The sequence below is a fragment of the Oncorhynchus tshawytscha genome, linkage group LG10 (assembly GCF_018296145.1).
Source record: "Oncorhynchus tshawytscha isolate Ot180627B linkage group LG10, Otsh_v2.0, whole genome shotgun sequence".
NCBI lineage: Eukaryota > Metazoa > Chordata > Actinopteri > Salmoniformes > Salmonidae > Oncorhynchus > Oncorhynchus tshawytscha.
This window is the reverse complement of record NC_056438.1, coordinates 34,215,500-34,234,038: the sequence shown is the minus strand read 5'-3', so window position 1 is coordinate 34,234,038 and position 18,539 is coordinate 34,215,500. Positions and strand designations below refer to the sequence as shown.

At 41.6% G+C, this 18,539-nt stretch overlaps 1 protein-coding gene across 2 annotated transcripts in view; it reads left to right on the top strand.

Moving 5' to 3' along the window:
• Positions 1–369: 369 nt before the first annotated feature.
• Positions 370–18,539, top strand: part of LOC112260119 (sodium/potassium/calcium exchanger 2) — a 157,178-nt gene continuing 139,008 nt past the window's right edge. For both annotated transcript variants that reach the window (XM_024434981.2, XM_024434980.2), the window contains exons 1-2: positions 370–620; positions 2,733–3,821. In XM_024434981.2, the coding sequence (XP_024290749.1) occupies positions 2,907–3,821 (915 nt within the window). In that variant the 5' untranslated portion in view covers positions 370–620; positions 2,733–2,906. The remainder of the gene's footprint in view (positions 621–2,732; positions 3,822–18,539) is intronic.

The following is an 18,539-nucleotide window of genomic DNA, read 5'->3' as shown; positions in this document are numbered from 1 at the left end:
CCTAGTGATAGATTAGGAGTGCTGATTTAGGAATAAAGTCCCCCCTCTTATTCCATATGGTTTAAAAGGCTAACCTGATCCTAGCTCTTCCACTTTGTGAATAAAGCACCGGTTTAGCTCCATTTGGGCGACTCCCCTTCTGTGACCTTCAAACCTTCTATCTATATATGAAGAATCATGTGTAGGCCATTAAGTAACATCATGTAATGTTATTTCAAACATGCACAAGTATATCCATCTATATCAGCCCTATCTGTATAGTTGAAATGGTGCCATTGCTGTAACCACGGCAACTCCATCAAGGTCTAGTCTATCCTGTTATGGCATATGACGGCTTCCACTGTTGTAAACTATAACCTCCCTATTCACGTGGTTAGACCGACCTTACCTTAGGTTCCAGTCGTTTCTTTTAGATTAGCAATGTATTTTAGACCACAATGATTTCTCAGTGAGATGGGAGGGATGATGTTGAGGTGAGCGCAGTTTGTCGGAGCTCCTCCTCAATCGTCGGATAGGGTATGAACATCACATTTGCTCAATGAGAGCAAGGGAACACAAAAGACGGAACCGAATTTCGACCTGGTGTGTTACGGTTGCCGTTCTATTTACCGCTATATAAGGTAAGACATTCATAATTACTGACACATTTGTCAATTTTACATGTTTTGCCCAATTTGCGCAAATTACGACAACTGAGTAGTCTACCCACTGGGCACAGACCCCAGTGCAATGTCTAGTTTTTATTTACATGTGGTTGAGTTGTCAACTAATGTGAATTCAAGGTTAAATCAACAACAATAACAAATCTCCATGTCTTTGGATCTAGTTTTAAAAGTCGGGGGAAAATACAAAATTCCCTTACATTTCCACGTTGATTCAACGTCATCACATTGCATTTTTGGGGGGTTGAAATGACGTGGAAACAACATTGATTCAACCAGTTTGTGCACAGTCGGTAATAATCACGCAGCTTTGACGTGTTATGTTTTAATGTTAAGCGGCAGGGAGATTTTACTGCAGGACAGAGGCGCACGTTGCAACAGACGTTTGTCTGCTCCTCATATAAATGAAGACATACCATGCGGATATTTCAATGCACGGTGTAGGCTACGCTAGAGAAGGCCAGTAGCCTAATTTTTTGCGTGTAGACTCTTTCATTTAAACGCCAATAGCCGTTAATATTTTTTTATATTGTAAAAGTATTTAGATTTCCGTGACTCAAGTAGAATCTATGTCAGTTAACCACGTTTGCGACACAAAACAAGTCTGCGCAACAAAAATGTTACATTCTGCAGAGAATAGATAGCCTAGCCTATGCAGAACAAACGCACATATGATTTGCTTTGGCTACGTTTGATCTGCTTCAAACGCCGCAATCCAATCATATATTAACTATAACCGGTATAAAGGTGCCATTGAAGTTCGTTTTTAGGTCTGGGGCATTTGGTGCATCACATACCGAGTAGGCCTATACTTTTGTGGAATTTGGTTATTTGCAACAATTCTACCTGGATACCATACCATTAGTAGGGCGAATCTTTATTATAAATATTTTCTAATGAATCCTCTCTATCCGAGTAGGCCAAATTGGTGAATTATTTCCACTTTTCACATACATAGCATGGTAACTACAGTGCATACATTCCTGTCCCTATTAATATGTAGTGTCATCTATATTTTTCAGAGGAAATAGGCTACCTGTTTTCCATGTTATTATTAGCCTTTATACAACTGGTGGGTCTAATCCTGTATGCTGGTTGGTTAAAACCGCATTCCAGCCGGTGTCTATTCCACAAATTACCATTTGACTGCGCAATCCACTGTCTCATCAACCCAGCCAGGAAATGTATAAACTTGGCCTTCTCTATAAAAAGCATCTAAACATTATCTCACATTTCTTTTAGCCTAACGTTTAGTTTTCAACAGCAGAGATTTGTATAAACCTTGCTGTCTGTCTCTCTGACATTTGCAACATTGTTTCAATATTCAAATCTCCAGCTGTCTCATAGTGATGAATGTGTCCGGACGAGACAGCCGGGCATGCAGCTTTTCTCAGCCCGTCGAAATCAGGAATCAGCTGGTATAATTTTTTTATGGCTATATACAAAGAAATGTCAATTGAAAAAAGCTCAAACTAAACGAAGTGCAGTTAGTTTGTAGTCTTTCCAGCTTCAGTTTGAAGTGATTTGAATATGTTGGTAACTCGTTGTATAAAAGCGATAATGCCATCAAAGCCGATGTTTGGAGGATATATTTTAGCTCGGGTTAAAAAACCCGTGCCAAAGTATTCTCCAAACACTGGCATCTCGGGCATTATCACTTAAATATCTGGGTGTAATTTACAATGCATGTGACAAGCAAATGATTAGTCTATTATGAATTCAAACATTTGAAGATTTTTCCTCAATGTTATTTGCTTGTTTCTGAAAAGATAAAGTAAGATATAACTATTCCCTCAATTTCTCTGCCTCTGAACCCATGTATTACTGGTATATCTGTATCATAGCATAGGCCTTAATACCACAATGAAACAGAACATTGAAATGTAAAAATAATCTTCAAGGAAATTGGATAACCATGGTCAGGACTAGGCTACATCGTGGTGTTAAATCCACTACAGAATTGAGTTAGGCATGTGACAGCTAATAGTTTGTTGCTGTGTGTAAATTCTACATGTTGAAGCTTCCTCCTTTTCTTTTTCTCTTCAATTTCTATTCAAATCTTGTTTTTAGAGGCTAATATGAAGATATCGTTTGGAAAGCCAGACCCTGGAAAGCTTCAGGAATACTCCCATGTTGTTTGAAGCCCACGGCAGCACCATGCGTTGTGTCTGGTAACAAAAACCAGCTCACCCTCTTACCAGCCATCCATTGAGAGTATAGAAACACACACAGCACATCACAGTGATGGGTTTGGACCAACCCTGCTTGGATATGGTGGTGCAAAGGCCCTTTCTGGATGCAACTTGTAAGAGGCACTGTCACCAGAACCTGCTTAGAAAGCTGAGGCCCATACGAATCCTGGGTTTTGTGTTCAGCCTGGTAGCCATAAGTGCTATCTCCTTTTCCTTCAGCGCCTTGACATGGAGCTCAGGGACCCACTCGGAGCTGCTCCTGCCTCAAGAGGCCCTCCTTCAGTCTGGTCCTGCTCCCCACAGGACTCTACTTTCCACTCAGCACCAGAGGGATCCCAATGTCTCAGCCAACATGCCCGTGGCCATGAGGTCTTCGGCAGACGGCAACGAGAGCCAGGGGGACTACCCCACGGACCTGTTCACTCTGGAAGAGAGGCGCCAGGGTGCTGTGGTGCTCCACATGTTTGGGATGCTGTACATGTTCATCTCTTTAGCCATTGTGTGTGATGAATTCTTCGTGCCTGCTCTGACAGTCATCACAGAGAAGCTGGCCATCTCTGATGACGTGGCAGGGGCCACCTTCATGGCGGCAGGCGGGTCAGCTCCCGAGCTTTTCACTTCTGTCATCGGCGTATTCATCTCCCACAGCAATGTGGGTATCGGAACCATTGTGGGCTCAGCTGTCTTCAACATTCTCTTCGTCATTGGAATGTGTGCCATCTTCTCCAGGGAGATCCTCAATCTGACCTGGTGGCCCCTCTTCCGTGACGTCTCCTTCTACATCATAGGCCTGATCATGCTCATATGTTTCTTCCTGGATAACTACATCTCCTACTGGGAAAGTATTGCTCTGCTCTCAGCCTATGCCACCTATGTGATCTTTATGAAGTTCAACAGCAATGTTGAGGGCTTTGTGAAAGGCTGCATGAACAAGAATCAAGTGGTGGAGGTGGAGGTTCAGCCGAAGGTGAGTCTCTTTCCCTTTATATATTTTTCTTTATCTCTCTTTCCTCTCAGAGTTTCATCAACATTTCCTCTGCATCCCTTTCTTATGAATGTGACCATTTCAATCTAGGCCAATTGTGCGCCGCCCTATGGGATTCCCAATCACAGCCGGATGCGATGCAGCCTGGATTCGAATCACGTACTGCAGTCTGGATTCGAATCACATACTGCAGTGACGCCTCTTGTACTGAGATGCAGTGACTTAGGCCACTGCGTCGCTCAGGAGCCCCCCTATGTTGTATCCCATAAAAAGTCAAGTCTATCCATTGCCTGGTAACATACACTATATAAATGACTTGATATCGAAGTCAGTCAGTTTTTGTATTTAATTGTTTAATTTAACCTTTATTTTAACAGGGAAGACAAATGTGCCCTGTAGATACAACATAAATATACACAGTACTCCCAAGTGGTGCTCTCGAGTGGCACAGCAGTCAAAGGTACTTACATCTCAGTGCTAGAGGTGTCACTACAGACCCTGGTTTGATTCCAGGCTGTATCACAACTGGCCGTGATTGGGAGTCCCATAGGGCGGCGCACAATTGGCCCAGTGTCATCCGGGTTACGGTTTGGCCAGGGTAGGCCGTCATTGTAAATAAGAATTTGTTCTTACCTGACTTGCCTTGTTAAATAAAGGTAAAAAAACAATATATACAATACCAGTCAAAGGTTTAGACACAACTACTCATTCAAGGGGTTTTCTTTATTTTTTACTATTTTCTACATTCAGAGGAGACTGCGTGAATCAGGCCTTCATGCTCATAACTTCTTTGGTTACCACATGATTCCATATGTGTTATTTCATAGTTTTGATGTCTTCACTATTATTCTACAATGTAAAAAAATCCCAAGAATGAGTAGGTGTATCCAAACTTTTGACTGGTACTGGATATGGCGGACATGCATAAAGATGGCAGCCACCACATGTACTTACCACAAATGCCTAATGGGCTAAGTTTTTATTTATTATTGAACCATGTTGCTATAGTTAATAAATTCTGCGGGTTGTGCCAAAATCAATGTCAAATCTGAATTCCTCCATCTTTATACACCTTTGCCATCGGGAAGTGATTTGAATCTAACATTTAAAATGGAAAACATTTTAAAGAACTTTTTCTTTTCAGTTTATTAGTAAATCATTTGAAGTGGTCCTTTTTTCACTTATTGAATTGAAATTTCAGGTTACTTCCTGAATTGACTGACTTGACTGACTATTTGGTTTTGATATTTATACAATTTTGGGCTTGCCCAGTCCATGAACTTTAGTCAGCAGGTGTCGTTTGAATGCTTACCCTGTGCTCTGAAATGAAAACGTTTTATTTCATAATACCTCTTTAAATTGTGCTCAATTACAGTGCCTTCGGGAAGTATTCAGACCCCTTGACTTTTTCCACATTTTGGTAGGTAAAAGCCTATTCTAAAATGTATTAAATCTTTTTTTCCCCTCATCTACACACACTACCCCATAATGACAAAGCAACAACAGGATTTTAGAAATGTTTGCTAATTTATATAAGTATTCAAACCCTTTACTCAGTACTTTGTTGAAGCACCTTTGGCAGTGATTACAGCCTCGAGTCTTCTTGGGCATGAAGCTTGGCACACCTGTATTTGGGGAGGTTCTCACATTCTTCTCTGCAAATCCTTCCAAGCTCGGTCAGGTTGGATGGGGATTGTTGATGCACAGCTATTTGCAGGTCTCTCCAGAGATGTCAAATCAAATTTTATTGGTCATATACACGTGGTTAGCAGATGTTATTGCAAGTGTAGCGAAATGCTTGGGCTTCCAGTTCCAACAGTAATCAAACATGTAATCTAACAAATCTAACAATTCCACAACAACTACCTAATACAAACAATACTAAGTAAAGGAATAGAATAAGAATATATACATATATGGATGAGCAATGACAGAGCAGCATAGGCAAGATGCAATAGATGGTATAAAATAGAGTATATGAACTCAAAAGCAAAAAAAGAAACGTCCTCTCACTGTCAACAGCATTTATTTTCAGCAAACTTAACATGTGTAAATATTTGTATGAACATAAGATTCAACAACTGAGACAGAAACTGACCCCACTCTTCCACCAAGGCACCTGCAAGTTCCCGGACATTTCTGGGGGAATGGCCCTAGCCCTCACCCTCCGATCCAACAGGTCCCAGATGTGCTCAAAGGGATTGAGATCCAGGCTCTTTGCTGGACATGGCAGAACACTGACATTCCTGTCTTGCAGGAAATCGCACACAGAACGAGCAGTATGGCTGGTGGGTTTGTGCCCATAGGCGACGTTGTTGCCGGTGATGTCTGGTGAGGACCTGCCTTACAACAGGCCTACAAGCCCTCAGTCCAGCCTCTCTCAGCCTATTGCGGACAGTCTGAGCACTGATGGAGGGATTGTGTGTTCTTGGTGTAACACAGGCTGTTGTTGTCATCCTGTACCTGTCCCGCAGGTGTTATGTTCGGATGTACCGATCCTGTGCAGGTGTTGTTGCATGTGGTCTGCCACTGCGAGGACAAACAGCTATCCGTCCTGTCTCCCTGTAGCGCTGTCTTCGGTGTCTCACAGTACGGACATTGCAATTTATTGCCCTGGCCACATCTGCAGTCCTCATGCCTTCTTGCAGCATGCTTAAGGCACGTTCACGCAGATGAGCAGGGACCCAGGGCATCTTTCTTTTGGTGTTTTTCAGAGTCCGTAGAAAGGCCTCTTTAGTGTCTACCGTCTTTAATTGCCTACCGTCTGTAAGCTGTTAGTGTCTTAATGACTGTTCCACAGATGCATGTTCATTAATTGTTTATGGTTCATTGAAAAAGCATGGGAAACAGTGTTTAAACCCTTTACAATGAAGATCTGTGAAGTTATTTGGGTTTTTACAAATGATCTTTGAAAGACAGGGTCCTGAAAAAGGGATGTTTCCTTTTTCGCTGCGTTTACATATGAGATGAGGAATGCAGGACATGTAAACATTATTAAAGTGACTAGTGATACATTTATTAAAGTGGTCAATGATTTCAAGTCTGTATATAGGCAGTAGCCTCTGTGTTAGTAATGGCTGTTTAACAGTCTGATGGCCTTTATAGAAGGTGTTTTTTAGTCTCTTTGTCTCAGCGTTGATGCACCTGTACTGACCTCGCCTTCTGGATGGTAGCAGGGTGAACAGGCAGTGGATCGGGTGGATGTTGTCCTTGATGTTCTATTTCACCTTCCTGTGACATCAGGTGCTGTAGGTGTCTTGGAGGGCAGGTAGTTTGCCCGCGATGATGCCTTTAGCAGACCGCACCACTCTCTGGAGAGCCTTGCGGTGCAGTTGTCGTACCAGGCGGTGATACAGCTCGACAGGATGCTTTCAATTGTGCATCTGTCGAAGTTTGTGAGGGTTTTAGGTGACAAGCCAAATTTCTTCAGCCTTCTAAGGTTGAAGAGGCGCTGTTGTGCCTTCTTCACCACACTGTCTGTGCGGGTGGACCATTTCAGTTTTTCCGTGATTGCTCAGTTTGTCTGGGAGGCCAGCTCTAGGAAGAGTCTTCGTGGTTCCGAACTTCTTCCATTTAAGAATGATGGAGGAATTGTGTTCTTGGGGACCTTCAATGCTGCAGAAATTGTTTGGTACCCTTCCTCAGATCGGTGCCTCGACACAATCCTGCCTTGGAGCGCTACGGACAATTCCTTCAACCTCATGGCTTGAGTTTTGCTCTGACATGCACTGTCAATAGTGGGACCTTATATTGACAGGTGTGTGCCTTTTCTAAAACATGTCCAATCAATTGAATTGATCACAGGTGGACTCCAATCAAGTTGTAGAAACATCTCAAGGATAATTGGTGGAAACAGGATGCACCTGAGCTAAATTTCAAGTCTCATAGCAAAGGGTCTGAATACTTATTTAAGTAAGGTATTTCTGGTTTTTATTTGTAGTACATTTGCTTTCTCATTATGCGTTATTGTGTGTAAATTGAGGATTGGATTTTATTTAATCCATTTTAGAATATGGCTTTAATGTAACAAAATGTGGAAAAAGTCAAGGGGGTCTGAATACTTTCCAGAGGCACTATATATGGCTTTACATGCTGTACATTGAATACACCATTTTCTGAGTGGGATTTCAAGTAGTTTTAGAGTTATGATAAATTGTACAACCAATACGGGTTTTGTGTTAAACGCTTTACGACAAAGCTTTCTTCGTGTCCATCAGGCTTTCTCTATCCTTCACCTTGTTCTGAACACCTCCAAAACAATGGTAATGTGGTTTTGTAAGAAGAATGCCCTTCTCCCCTCCGGTGTGATTACTACCTTTTGAGGGTTTAGAGCTTGAGGTGGTCACCTCATACAAGTACTTGGGAGTATGGCTAGATGGTACACTGCCCTTCTCTCAGCACATATCAAGGTTTCCTCTATCATAATCACTCCTCTTTCACCCCAGCTGCCAAACTAACCCTGATTCAGATGACCATCCTACCCATGCTAGATTACGGAGACTTCATTTATAGATCGGCAGGTAAAGGTGCTCTCGAGCGGTTAGATGTTCTTTACAATTCGGCTTTCAGATTTTCCACCATTGCTCCTTATCGGACACATCACTGCACTCTATACTCTTCTGTAAACTGGTCATCTCTGTATACCCGTCCCAAGACCCCAACGGTTGATGCTTATTTATAAAACCCTCTTAGGCCTCACTCCCCCATATCTGAGATATCTACTGTAGCCCTCATCCTCCACATACAACACCCGTTCTGCCAGTCACATTCTGTTAAAGGTCAAAGCACACACATCCCTGGGTCGCCCGTCTTTTCAGTTCCATGCAGCTAGCGACTGGAACGAACTGCAACAAACACTCAAACTGGACAGTTTTATCTCAAATCTCTTCATTCAAAGACTCCATCATGGACACTCTTACTGACAGTTGTGGCTGCTTTGTGTGATGTATTGTTGTCTCTACCTTCTTGCCCTTTGTGTTGTTGTCTGTGCCCAATAATGTTTGTACCCTGTTTTTCGCTGCTACCATGTTGTGCTGCTACCATGTTGTGCTGCTACCATGCTGTGATGTCATGTGTTGCTGCTATGTTGTCTTAGGGATATCTTTATGTAGTGTTGTCTCTCTTGTCGTGATGTGTGTTTTGTTCTATATTTTTATTTCATTCATTTTTATTTTTAATCCCAGCCCCCGTCCCCACAGGAGGCCTTTTTCCGTTTGGTAGGCTGTCATTGTAAATAAGAATTTGCTCTTAATTTAAGTTAAAATAAATAAATACCAAAGTATTGTGAAAATGCAGTCAGAGCTCCCTGAACTCCCTCTACATGTTATTTGCTTGAAGTGCAAATATAAACAAATCTGAGTCTGAGGAAAACACGGACATGGACATTTTGTATATTATTTGCACTCAAATTACCCAACACAGTCTCCACTTTTTCCGTCTTTCTTTTTCTGATTTTTCATTTAATTACTACAGCCTGTACCAACCTTATTGTAAAATAATTACATATTTAGCTTTTTCTACAACAAAGTAAATCAGTTTTTCCTCCACATTCCTCTAGGGACATGACGTGACAAATTTTCTCAGATGTTTTCAGACTTCAAAAGTGTTCTTCTGTTGAGATGACACTGGCCTGCGTCATCCAAGCTGCCATAAAGTGTTCCTTTTTGGGATTAATAAAAATGTCAGTATAATTCTAGGTTAAGCTGGACATGTGTCCCAGTTTGACAAACAAATCCCTGAAAATTTAAGGAATCCCTACAAAACATACTTCAAAGTATGGTCTGTTTTGAAAATGTATATTTTTTTCTTCTTCAGATATCCAAATATCTTAGATCTCAGTCCTCAAAGTATGATAAATAACACCTATTACTAAACCTTTACTGTGAAAAACCTTAAACCAGTATTAATACCTTCCGCATGATGATTACAGGCCTCATTGCAAGGAGGAGCGGTACCTGTACACAGAATTGCTACTGTGGTACAATGGTCTTATTCCATCTGTCTCAGACATTCTCATTAAGAAATTCTAAGAAGCTTGAAATACTCCCTCGGGTTAAATTATGCTGTAAGATATTTTTGGTTTATTCACCAAGAATGACTGGTATCTTCCTTGTGATACATGTATAAGAAATCCATTGATTCAAAGCATTACTTCACAGAGTATAGAATGCTATGCTCAATGACACTGGAGGGCAAAGGGAATATATTCCAGAGTAATTTGATACCGTTGTTGAGATTATCCTGATGGATTTAGGTTACTTTGTGACACGAGATGGAAATTAATTTTGGTGATACTATCTCAGAAATCTGTATTTTAAACGAAGTCAGGATTTACTTTAAGTACATAAAGGATATTTCATCAGAGGTCATATAATACTGGGAATTGAACATCCAAAAGACTGAAAGATTTGCATAGCTTTCAAGGAAGTGAGATTCTAATAACAAAGCTTTCAAAATGTAAAGAGGTCTTGAATTTGTATTTTGGACTCTGGCTGCTTCTAATGAGGGAAATAAACCTCATAAAAATACAACCGGGAGTTCCAGAGCAAAGAGATTATATTGACCTTGAGCTGCAATGCATGCTGAGCACCTGAATAAGACTACTGGAGAAAATAACAGAAAAACAAATCAAAAAAGGAGAGGGACTGATAAGTCGATCAACCTGGCTTGTGTCTGCTCTCAGCTCCACATTCTGTCATCGCACATTTATGTCTTTCCTATCACAGTCTGCTGAGTAATGCCCCCACCCCCCGGCTACAGACCAAGTGTAGGAAAGGGAACAGAAGATGCATAGTCAATTGTACAACTCGATGCATTCAACTGATATGTTTTCCGCATTTATCCCAACCCCTCTTAATCAGAGCGGTGCGGGGGGCTGCCTTAATCGACATCCACGTCATCACCGCCTGGGGAACAGTGGGTTAACTTCCTTGCTCAGGGGCAGAATGACAGATTAGATCCTGAATGTGAGAATCTATCTTTTATGTTTATAATTTTACAGTTGACATTTGACATTTTTTGCTTCATTATTTAACTGTAGGTATTAGTGATATGATCAACTGTAGTTGTATTTGGATGGTACAGTGGATATGAGCTATCATGTAGCCTCTTTTTATTTTCTTTTAACATGATGGCGCCGACTGAGATGGCAACAGGGAGTTGCACATTTTTGTGTCATTACACACAGATCTATTGGAAATTAGAGCGGCGGTAACTCACCAGAACTTCCAGCATTACGACCAGGATTACGACTTTCCTGGGGCGGATCCTTTGTTTTCTCTCCCCAGAGCAATTGAACTTATTTCAGAGGCTGACCCAAAACAATGCTGGCGGAGAAGAGGTACTCAAGGCGGTCTTCTTGTCCGACTTAGGAAGAATGCACAACACCCACAGCTCCTGAGTATTTTACTCGCTAATGTCCAATATTCGGATAATAAAGTAAAGACACCAGGGATTGTAACATACTCTGCTTCACGGAAACACGGCGCTCTCGAGATATACTGTCTGACTCTGTAAAGCCAGTTGGGTTCTCAGTACATCGCGCCGACAGGTACAAACATCTCATCCGGGAAGCAGAAGTGTGGAGGTATATGTTTTAATGATTAGCGACTTATGGTGTAACTGTGATAACATACAGGAGGAACTAAAGTCCTTCTGTTCACCCGACCTAGAATATCTCACAATCAAATGCCGACCGAACTATCTCCCGAGAGAATTTTCATCAATAATAGCCACTGTCGTGGTATCCCCCCAATGCGGATACCACGACAGCCCTCAAAGAACTTCACTGGACTTTATGCAAACTGGAAACCACATATCCTGAGGCTGCATTTATTGTAGCTGGGGATTTTAACAAAGAAAATTTGAGGAAAAGGCTCCCGAAATTCTATCAACATATTGATTGTTGTACTCGTGCTGCTAAAACCCTTGACCATTGCTGTACTACCTTCCAGGAATGCATATAAGGTCATCCCCCGCCCTCCATTCGGCAGATCGGACCATGATTCCATCTTGCTCCTCCCCTCTTATAGGCAGACACTCAAATAGGAAGCACCCGTGGTGAGGGCTATTCAACTCTGGTCTGAACAATCGGAATCCACACTTCAAGATTGTTTTGATCACGTGGACTGGGATATGTTCAGAGTAGCTTCAGAAAACTGTAATATCCTATGTTTCGCGGAATCGTGGCTGAAGGACGACATGGATATTCAGCTAGTGGGATATACGCTGCACTGGCAAGAGAGAACAACACACTCAGGTAAGACTCTGGGTTGGGGCTGTCTGTGCATATTTGTAAACCTCAGCTGGTGCACGAAATCTAAGGAAGTCTCTAGATTTTGCTCGCCTGAAGTAGAGTATATTGTGATAAATTGCAGGCCACACAACTTGCCTAGAGAGTTTATTTAACACCACAGACAGATGCTGGCACTAAGACCGCACTCAGTCAGCTGTATAAGGAAATAAGCAAACAGGAAACCACTCACCCAGAGGCGGTGCTCCTAGTGGTCGGAGACTTTAATGCAGGGAAACTTAAATCAGTTCTACCAAATTTCCATCAACATGTTAAATGTGCAACCAGAGGGAAACAAATTCTAGATCACCTGTACTCCACACACAGACGCGTTCCAAGCTCTCCCTCGCCCTCCATTTGGTAAATCCGATCACAACTCTATCCTTCTGATTCCTGCTTACAAGCTCAAATTAAAGCAGGAAGCACCAGTGACTCGGTCTATAAAAAAGTGGTCAGATGAAGCAGATGCTAAACTACAGAACTGTTTTGCTATCACAGACTGGAACATGTTCCGGGATTCTTCCGATGGCATTGAGGAGTATACCACATCAGTCACTGGCTTTGTCAATAAGTGCATTGAGGATGTCGTCCCCACAGTGACCGTACATACATAACCCAACCAGAAGCCATGGATTACAGGCAACATTCGCACTGAGCTAAAGGGTAGAGCTGCCGTTCTCAAGGAGCGGGACTCTAACCCGGAAGCTTACAAGAAATCCTGCTATGCTGTGCGACGAACCATCAAACAGGCAAAGCATCAATACAGGGCTAAGATTGAATCATACTACACCGGCTCTGATGCTCGTTTTATGTGGTAGGGCTTGAAAACTATTACAGACTACAAAGAGAAGCACAGCCACGAGCTGCCCAGTGACACGAGCCTACCAGACGAGCTAAATCGCTTCGAGGCAAGCAAAACTGAGGCATGCATGAGAGCATCAGCTGTTCCCAACGACTGTGTGATCACGCTCTCCGTTGCCGACGTGAGTAAGACCTTTTAAACAGGTCAACATACACAAGGCTGCGGGGCAAGACGGATTACCAAGATGTGTGCTGAGCAACTGGCAGGTGTCTTCACTGACATTTTCGACATGTCCCTGATTGAGTCTGTAATACCAACATGTTTCAAGCAGACCAACATAGTCCCTGTGCCCAAGAACACAAAGGCAACCTGCCTAAATGACTACAGACGTGCAGCACTCATGTCCGTAGCCATGAAGTGCTTTAAAAGGTTGGTAATGGCTCACATCAACACCATTATCCCAGAAACCCTAAACCCACTCTAATTTGCATACCGCCCAAACAGATCAACAGATGATGCCACACTACTCCACACTGCCCTTTCCCACCTGGACAAAAGGAACACTTATGTGAGAATACTTTTCATTTACTACAGCTCAGCGTTCAACACCATAGTACCCTCAAAGCTCATCACTAATCTAAGGATCCTGGGACAAAACACCTACTTCTGCAACTGGATCCTGGACTTCCTGACAGGCTGCCCCCAGGTGGTGAGGGTATGTAGCGATACATCTGGCACGCTGATCCTCAACACTGGAGCTCCCCAGGGGTGTGTGCTCAGTCCCCTCCTGTACTCATTGTTCACCCACGACTGCATGGCCAGGCACGACTCCAACACCATCATTAAGTTTGCTGACGACACAACAGTGGTAGGCCTGATCACCGACAACGACGAGACAACCTATAGGGAGGAGGTCAGAGACCTGGCCGGGTGGTGTCAGAATAACAACCTCTCCCTCAATGTAACCAAGACTAAGGAGATGATTGTGGACTACAGGAAAAGGAGGACCAAGCACGCCCCCATTCTTATCGACGTGGCTGTAGTGGGGCAGGTTGGGAGTTTCAAGTTCCTTGGTGTCCACATCACCAACAAACTAGAATGGTTCAAACACACCAAGACAGTCGTGAAGAGGGCACGACAAAGCCTATTCCCCCTCAGGAAACTGAAAATATTTGGCATGGGTCCTGAGATCCTATAAAGGTTCTACAGCTGCAACATCGAGAGCATGGTTGACTGGTTGCATCACTGCCTGGTACCTCATTGCTTGGCCTCTGACCGCAAGGCACTACAGAGGGTAGTGTGTACGGCCCAGTACATCACTGGGGCTAAGCTGCCTGCCATCCAGGACCTCTACACCAGGCGGTGTCAGGAAGGCCCTAAAAATTGTCGAAGACCCCACCCACCCCAGCCATAGACTGTTCTCTCTACTACCGCATGGCAAGCGGTACCGGAGTGCCAAGTCTAGGACAAAAAGGCTTCTCAACAGTTTTTACCGCCAAGCCATAAGACTCCTGAAATGGTAATCAAATGGCTACCCAAACTATTTGCATTGTGTGCTCCCCCCCAAGTTACTCTCTGTTTATCATATATTCATAGTCACTTTAACTATACATTCATGTTCATTCTACCTCAATTGAGCCGACCAACCAGTACTCCCGCACATTGGCTAACCAGGCTATCTGCGTTGTGTCCAACCCACCACCCGCCAACCCCCTCTTTTACGCTACTGCTACTCTCTGTTCATCCTACATGCATAGTCACTTTAACCATGTTTACATGTACATACTACCTCAATCAGACTGACTAACCGGTGTCTGTATGTAGCCTCACTACTTTTATAGCCTCGTTACTGTATATAGCCTGTCTTTTTACTGTTGTTTTATTTCTTAACTTACCTATTGTTCACCTAATACCTTTTTTGCACTATTGGTTAGAGCCTGTAAGTAAGCATTTCGCTGTAAGGTCTACCTGTTGTATTTGGCGCACGTGACATCTTTGATTTGTGTGTGTATGTATATATATATATATATATATATATATATATACTGCTCAAAAATATCCTAGATCTGAATGAATTAAATATTCTTATTAAATACTTTTTTCTTTACATAGTTGAATGTGCTGACAACAAAATCACGCAAATGATCAAATTTATCAACCCATGGAGGTCTGGATTTGGACCACACTACAGGCTGATCACTCTACAAGCTGATCCAACTTTGATGTAATGTCCTTAATAATATCCTTTTGTGACATGTTGGCAGTATTTTCATTTTTGGAAAAATAACGTTCCCGTAGTTAAACTGGATATTTTGTCAGGACAAGATGCTAGAATATGCATATAATTGACAGCTTAGGATAGAAAACACTCTATCCAAAACTGTAAAAATATTGTCTGTGAGTATAACAGAACTGATATTGCAGGCGAAAGCCTGAGAAAAATCCAATCCTGAAGTGACTCATCTTTTGAAAGCTCTGCGTTCCAATGCGTCCCTGTTGAGCAGTGAATGGGCTATCAACCAAATTACTTTTTCTCCGTATTCCCCAAGGTGTCTACAGCATTGTGACGTAGTTTTACGCATTTATGTTGAAGAATACCCGTAAGCGGCTACATTGCGCAAGTGGTCACCTGATGGCTCTCAGAGTGATTCTCACGTAAAATACAGAGGTAGCCATTATTCCAATCGGTCCTACTGAAAAACCAATTGTCCCGGTGGATATATTATCGAATAGATTTTTGAAAAACACCTTGAGGATTGATTATAAACAACGTTTGCCATGTTTCTGTCGATATTATGGAGCTAATTTGGAATATTTTTTCGGAGTTTTCGTGACTGCAATTTCCGGGCGATTTCTCAGCCAAATGTGAAGAACAAACAGAGCTATTTCAACCTACAAAAATAATATTTTTGGAAAAAAGGAACATTGGCTATCTAACTGGGAGTCTCGTGAGTGAAAACATCAGAAGCTCATCAAAGGTAAACTATTTAATTTGATTGCTTTTCTGATTTCCGTGACCGAGTTACCTGCTGCTATCGATAAACTGCTTGTCTACAAAGCATATTTTGAAAATCTGAGATGACAGGGTGATTAACAAAAGGCTGAATATATTTCTGTGATTTTCATGAATAGTATTTTCTAGGAATATTTATGTCTGTTGCGTTAGATAGTGTCATTGATGGGGAGTCACTATCTGGTATCCCTCCGTCCTATCCCAGTCTGTTGTTCCCACATGCTTCAAGATGGCCACCATTGTCCCTGTATCTAAGAAAGCAAAGGTAATTGAACTATCCCTCCGTAGCACTGACTTCTGTCATCATGAAGTGCTTTGGTCATTTCAATTCTTGATATTTACCCATTGATTCTTGAAGACTATAAAGGCCTCATGAGCATAGCTCAACTGTCGTTCTCTATAAAACACCAAAATATAAGGTTGTTTTTACTCCATTGTTTAAAGACAAGAACGTAAACAAACAATGTAACGTTTTCTAAATATTTAAAACAAACTACTGCCAGTTGATGTCATGGACTGGCAGTCCTTGCATCTAGAGCTGTCTACGAATTTAAGAGGGCGTAATATTCCCTTTGTCCCATCTCTTAATTGTCTAACAAAACAAGTGGCAGGGCTGCTGTTTTGTTGTTTTCGAATACCACATGTAGTTTTAATGAAGCATTCCTAAAAGACCTGCATATACAGTGCATTCCGAAAGTATTCAGACCCCTTGACTTTTCCCACAGTTTGTTGCGTTAGTCTTATTCTAAAATTTATCATTTTTTCCCCCCTCATCAATCTTCACACTATACCCCATAATGTCAAAGAAAAAGCACATTTTTGCAAATGTATTATAAATAAAAAAACTGAAATATCACATTTACTAATAGGTGCCCTGCTTTGCGAGGAATTGGAAAACTTCCCTGGTCTTTGTCATTGAATCTGTGCTTGATATTTATTGCTGAACCGAGGAACCCTACAGATAATTGTATGTGTGGGGTACAGAGAAGAGGTAGTCATTAAAAAATCCTGTTAAACACCATTATTGGGCACAGAGTTAGTCCATGCAACATATTATCTGACTTGCTATGCACATTATTACTCCTGAAGTTATGTAGGCTTGCCAGAACAAAGGGATAGAATACTTATTGACTGAAGACATTTCAGCTTTCCATTTGTTTATACACATTTCTAAAAACCTACTGTACATCCACTTTGACATTATGGGTTATTGTGTGTAGATCAGTGACACAAAATCCAAATTTAAACGATTTTAAATTTGTGCTGTAACGTAACAAAATGTGTAAAAAGTCAAGGGATGTGAATACTTTCTGAATGCACTGTATAAGGGTGATATCAACATGTCATTAAATTGGGTGATTTGCAGATTGTGGCATAAATCTTTTTGCCAACCTTTTATAGTATGTCATTCTTTTGACAAATTATGTGAATCATTGATGTAGGCCGTGTAAGGGCTTATGGAAACTTTGTAGATTTTTAAGATGAATTTTGTACTGAATCTGAATGTCAGTCTGAGATGTATTTGAGATTTTCAAACTATTTAAGTAAGTATATTATGCCCGTTTGTGTAAAGTGAGGAAGTCCAGTTTTCATTTTACACCAATATTGTTTTGCTGCTATAGCTAGGTTTCCATCCAATTGGTGACAGATTTTAATGTGAATTTAAAAAATCCACATAAAGAAAATATGCGCATTTTCCCACCGCTGGTGTTTCCACCAAACTGACTTATTGTGGATAAAATTCAGTACCAGGATGACAGTACTTTTTTGCAGTCAAGCATCATTCATCGTGTCACCAGAATAAGACCCTCAATATTTATTGGAAAAGAGCATCAAGCTCACCCCGTGTGAAGTTCATCCTAACTTTATTAATTTGTAGCCTAATAAACTGTGTGGCTTCCTGAGTCGTAAGTGGGAGGATCATGCACTATATAATCTTGTGACTCCAAGTTTACTTCGATATGATGATTATTATCAATATTTGCGCATAAAGGAGTTTCCGCTGCTATTTCTCGCATAATTAATTTCACATACACAAAAAGATCCCACGATGTCGAAGAACAAATTATCTGTCAGCATTTAGAAAATTGTACCAAAACTTCCTCTTTTTTATACGGTATGACTTTACCGTATAGACTTGACTGTGCACATTACTCTAGGTCTGGGTTCATAAAATGGAGAAAGCCAGCTGTCGTTGTCGATCACTAGACGAGTCGGATATGCAACTCAATTTAGCCCTGAGGGTCAATACTTCAAACTCAAACTGTCTGTTCCCAGTTCTGCTTTGTGCTTGCCTCTGCAAATTGCATAGGAGAGAAACAATTTGGAGATGGTATGCTCTTTCTAGGCCTTTGTAAGCACATTTCAATCTTTGAGAGAATCCTATAGCAAACCTTTAGTAACAGTTTACCGCTGCTGACAACACATCGCAGTCTTGTTGACATGCATATCTTGCATAACCTGTGGAGAAGGTTGATCAGTTGGAAATTGATTTTAGAATCAGCTGATGCATAGTAGCAAAATGCACAAGAATGCGTACCAACTATATAACATTATGTTGTTTAAAAAGATGTGACATGATTGGCATCTCATCAG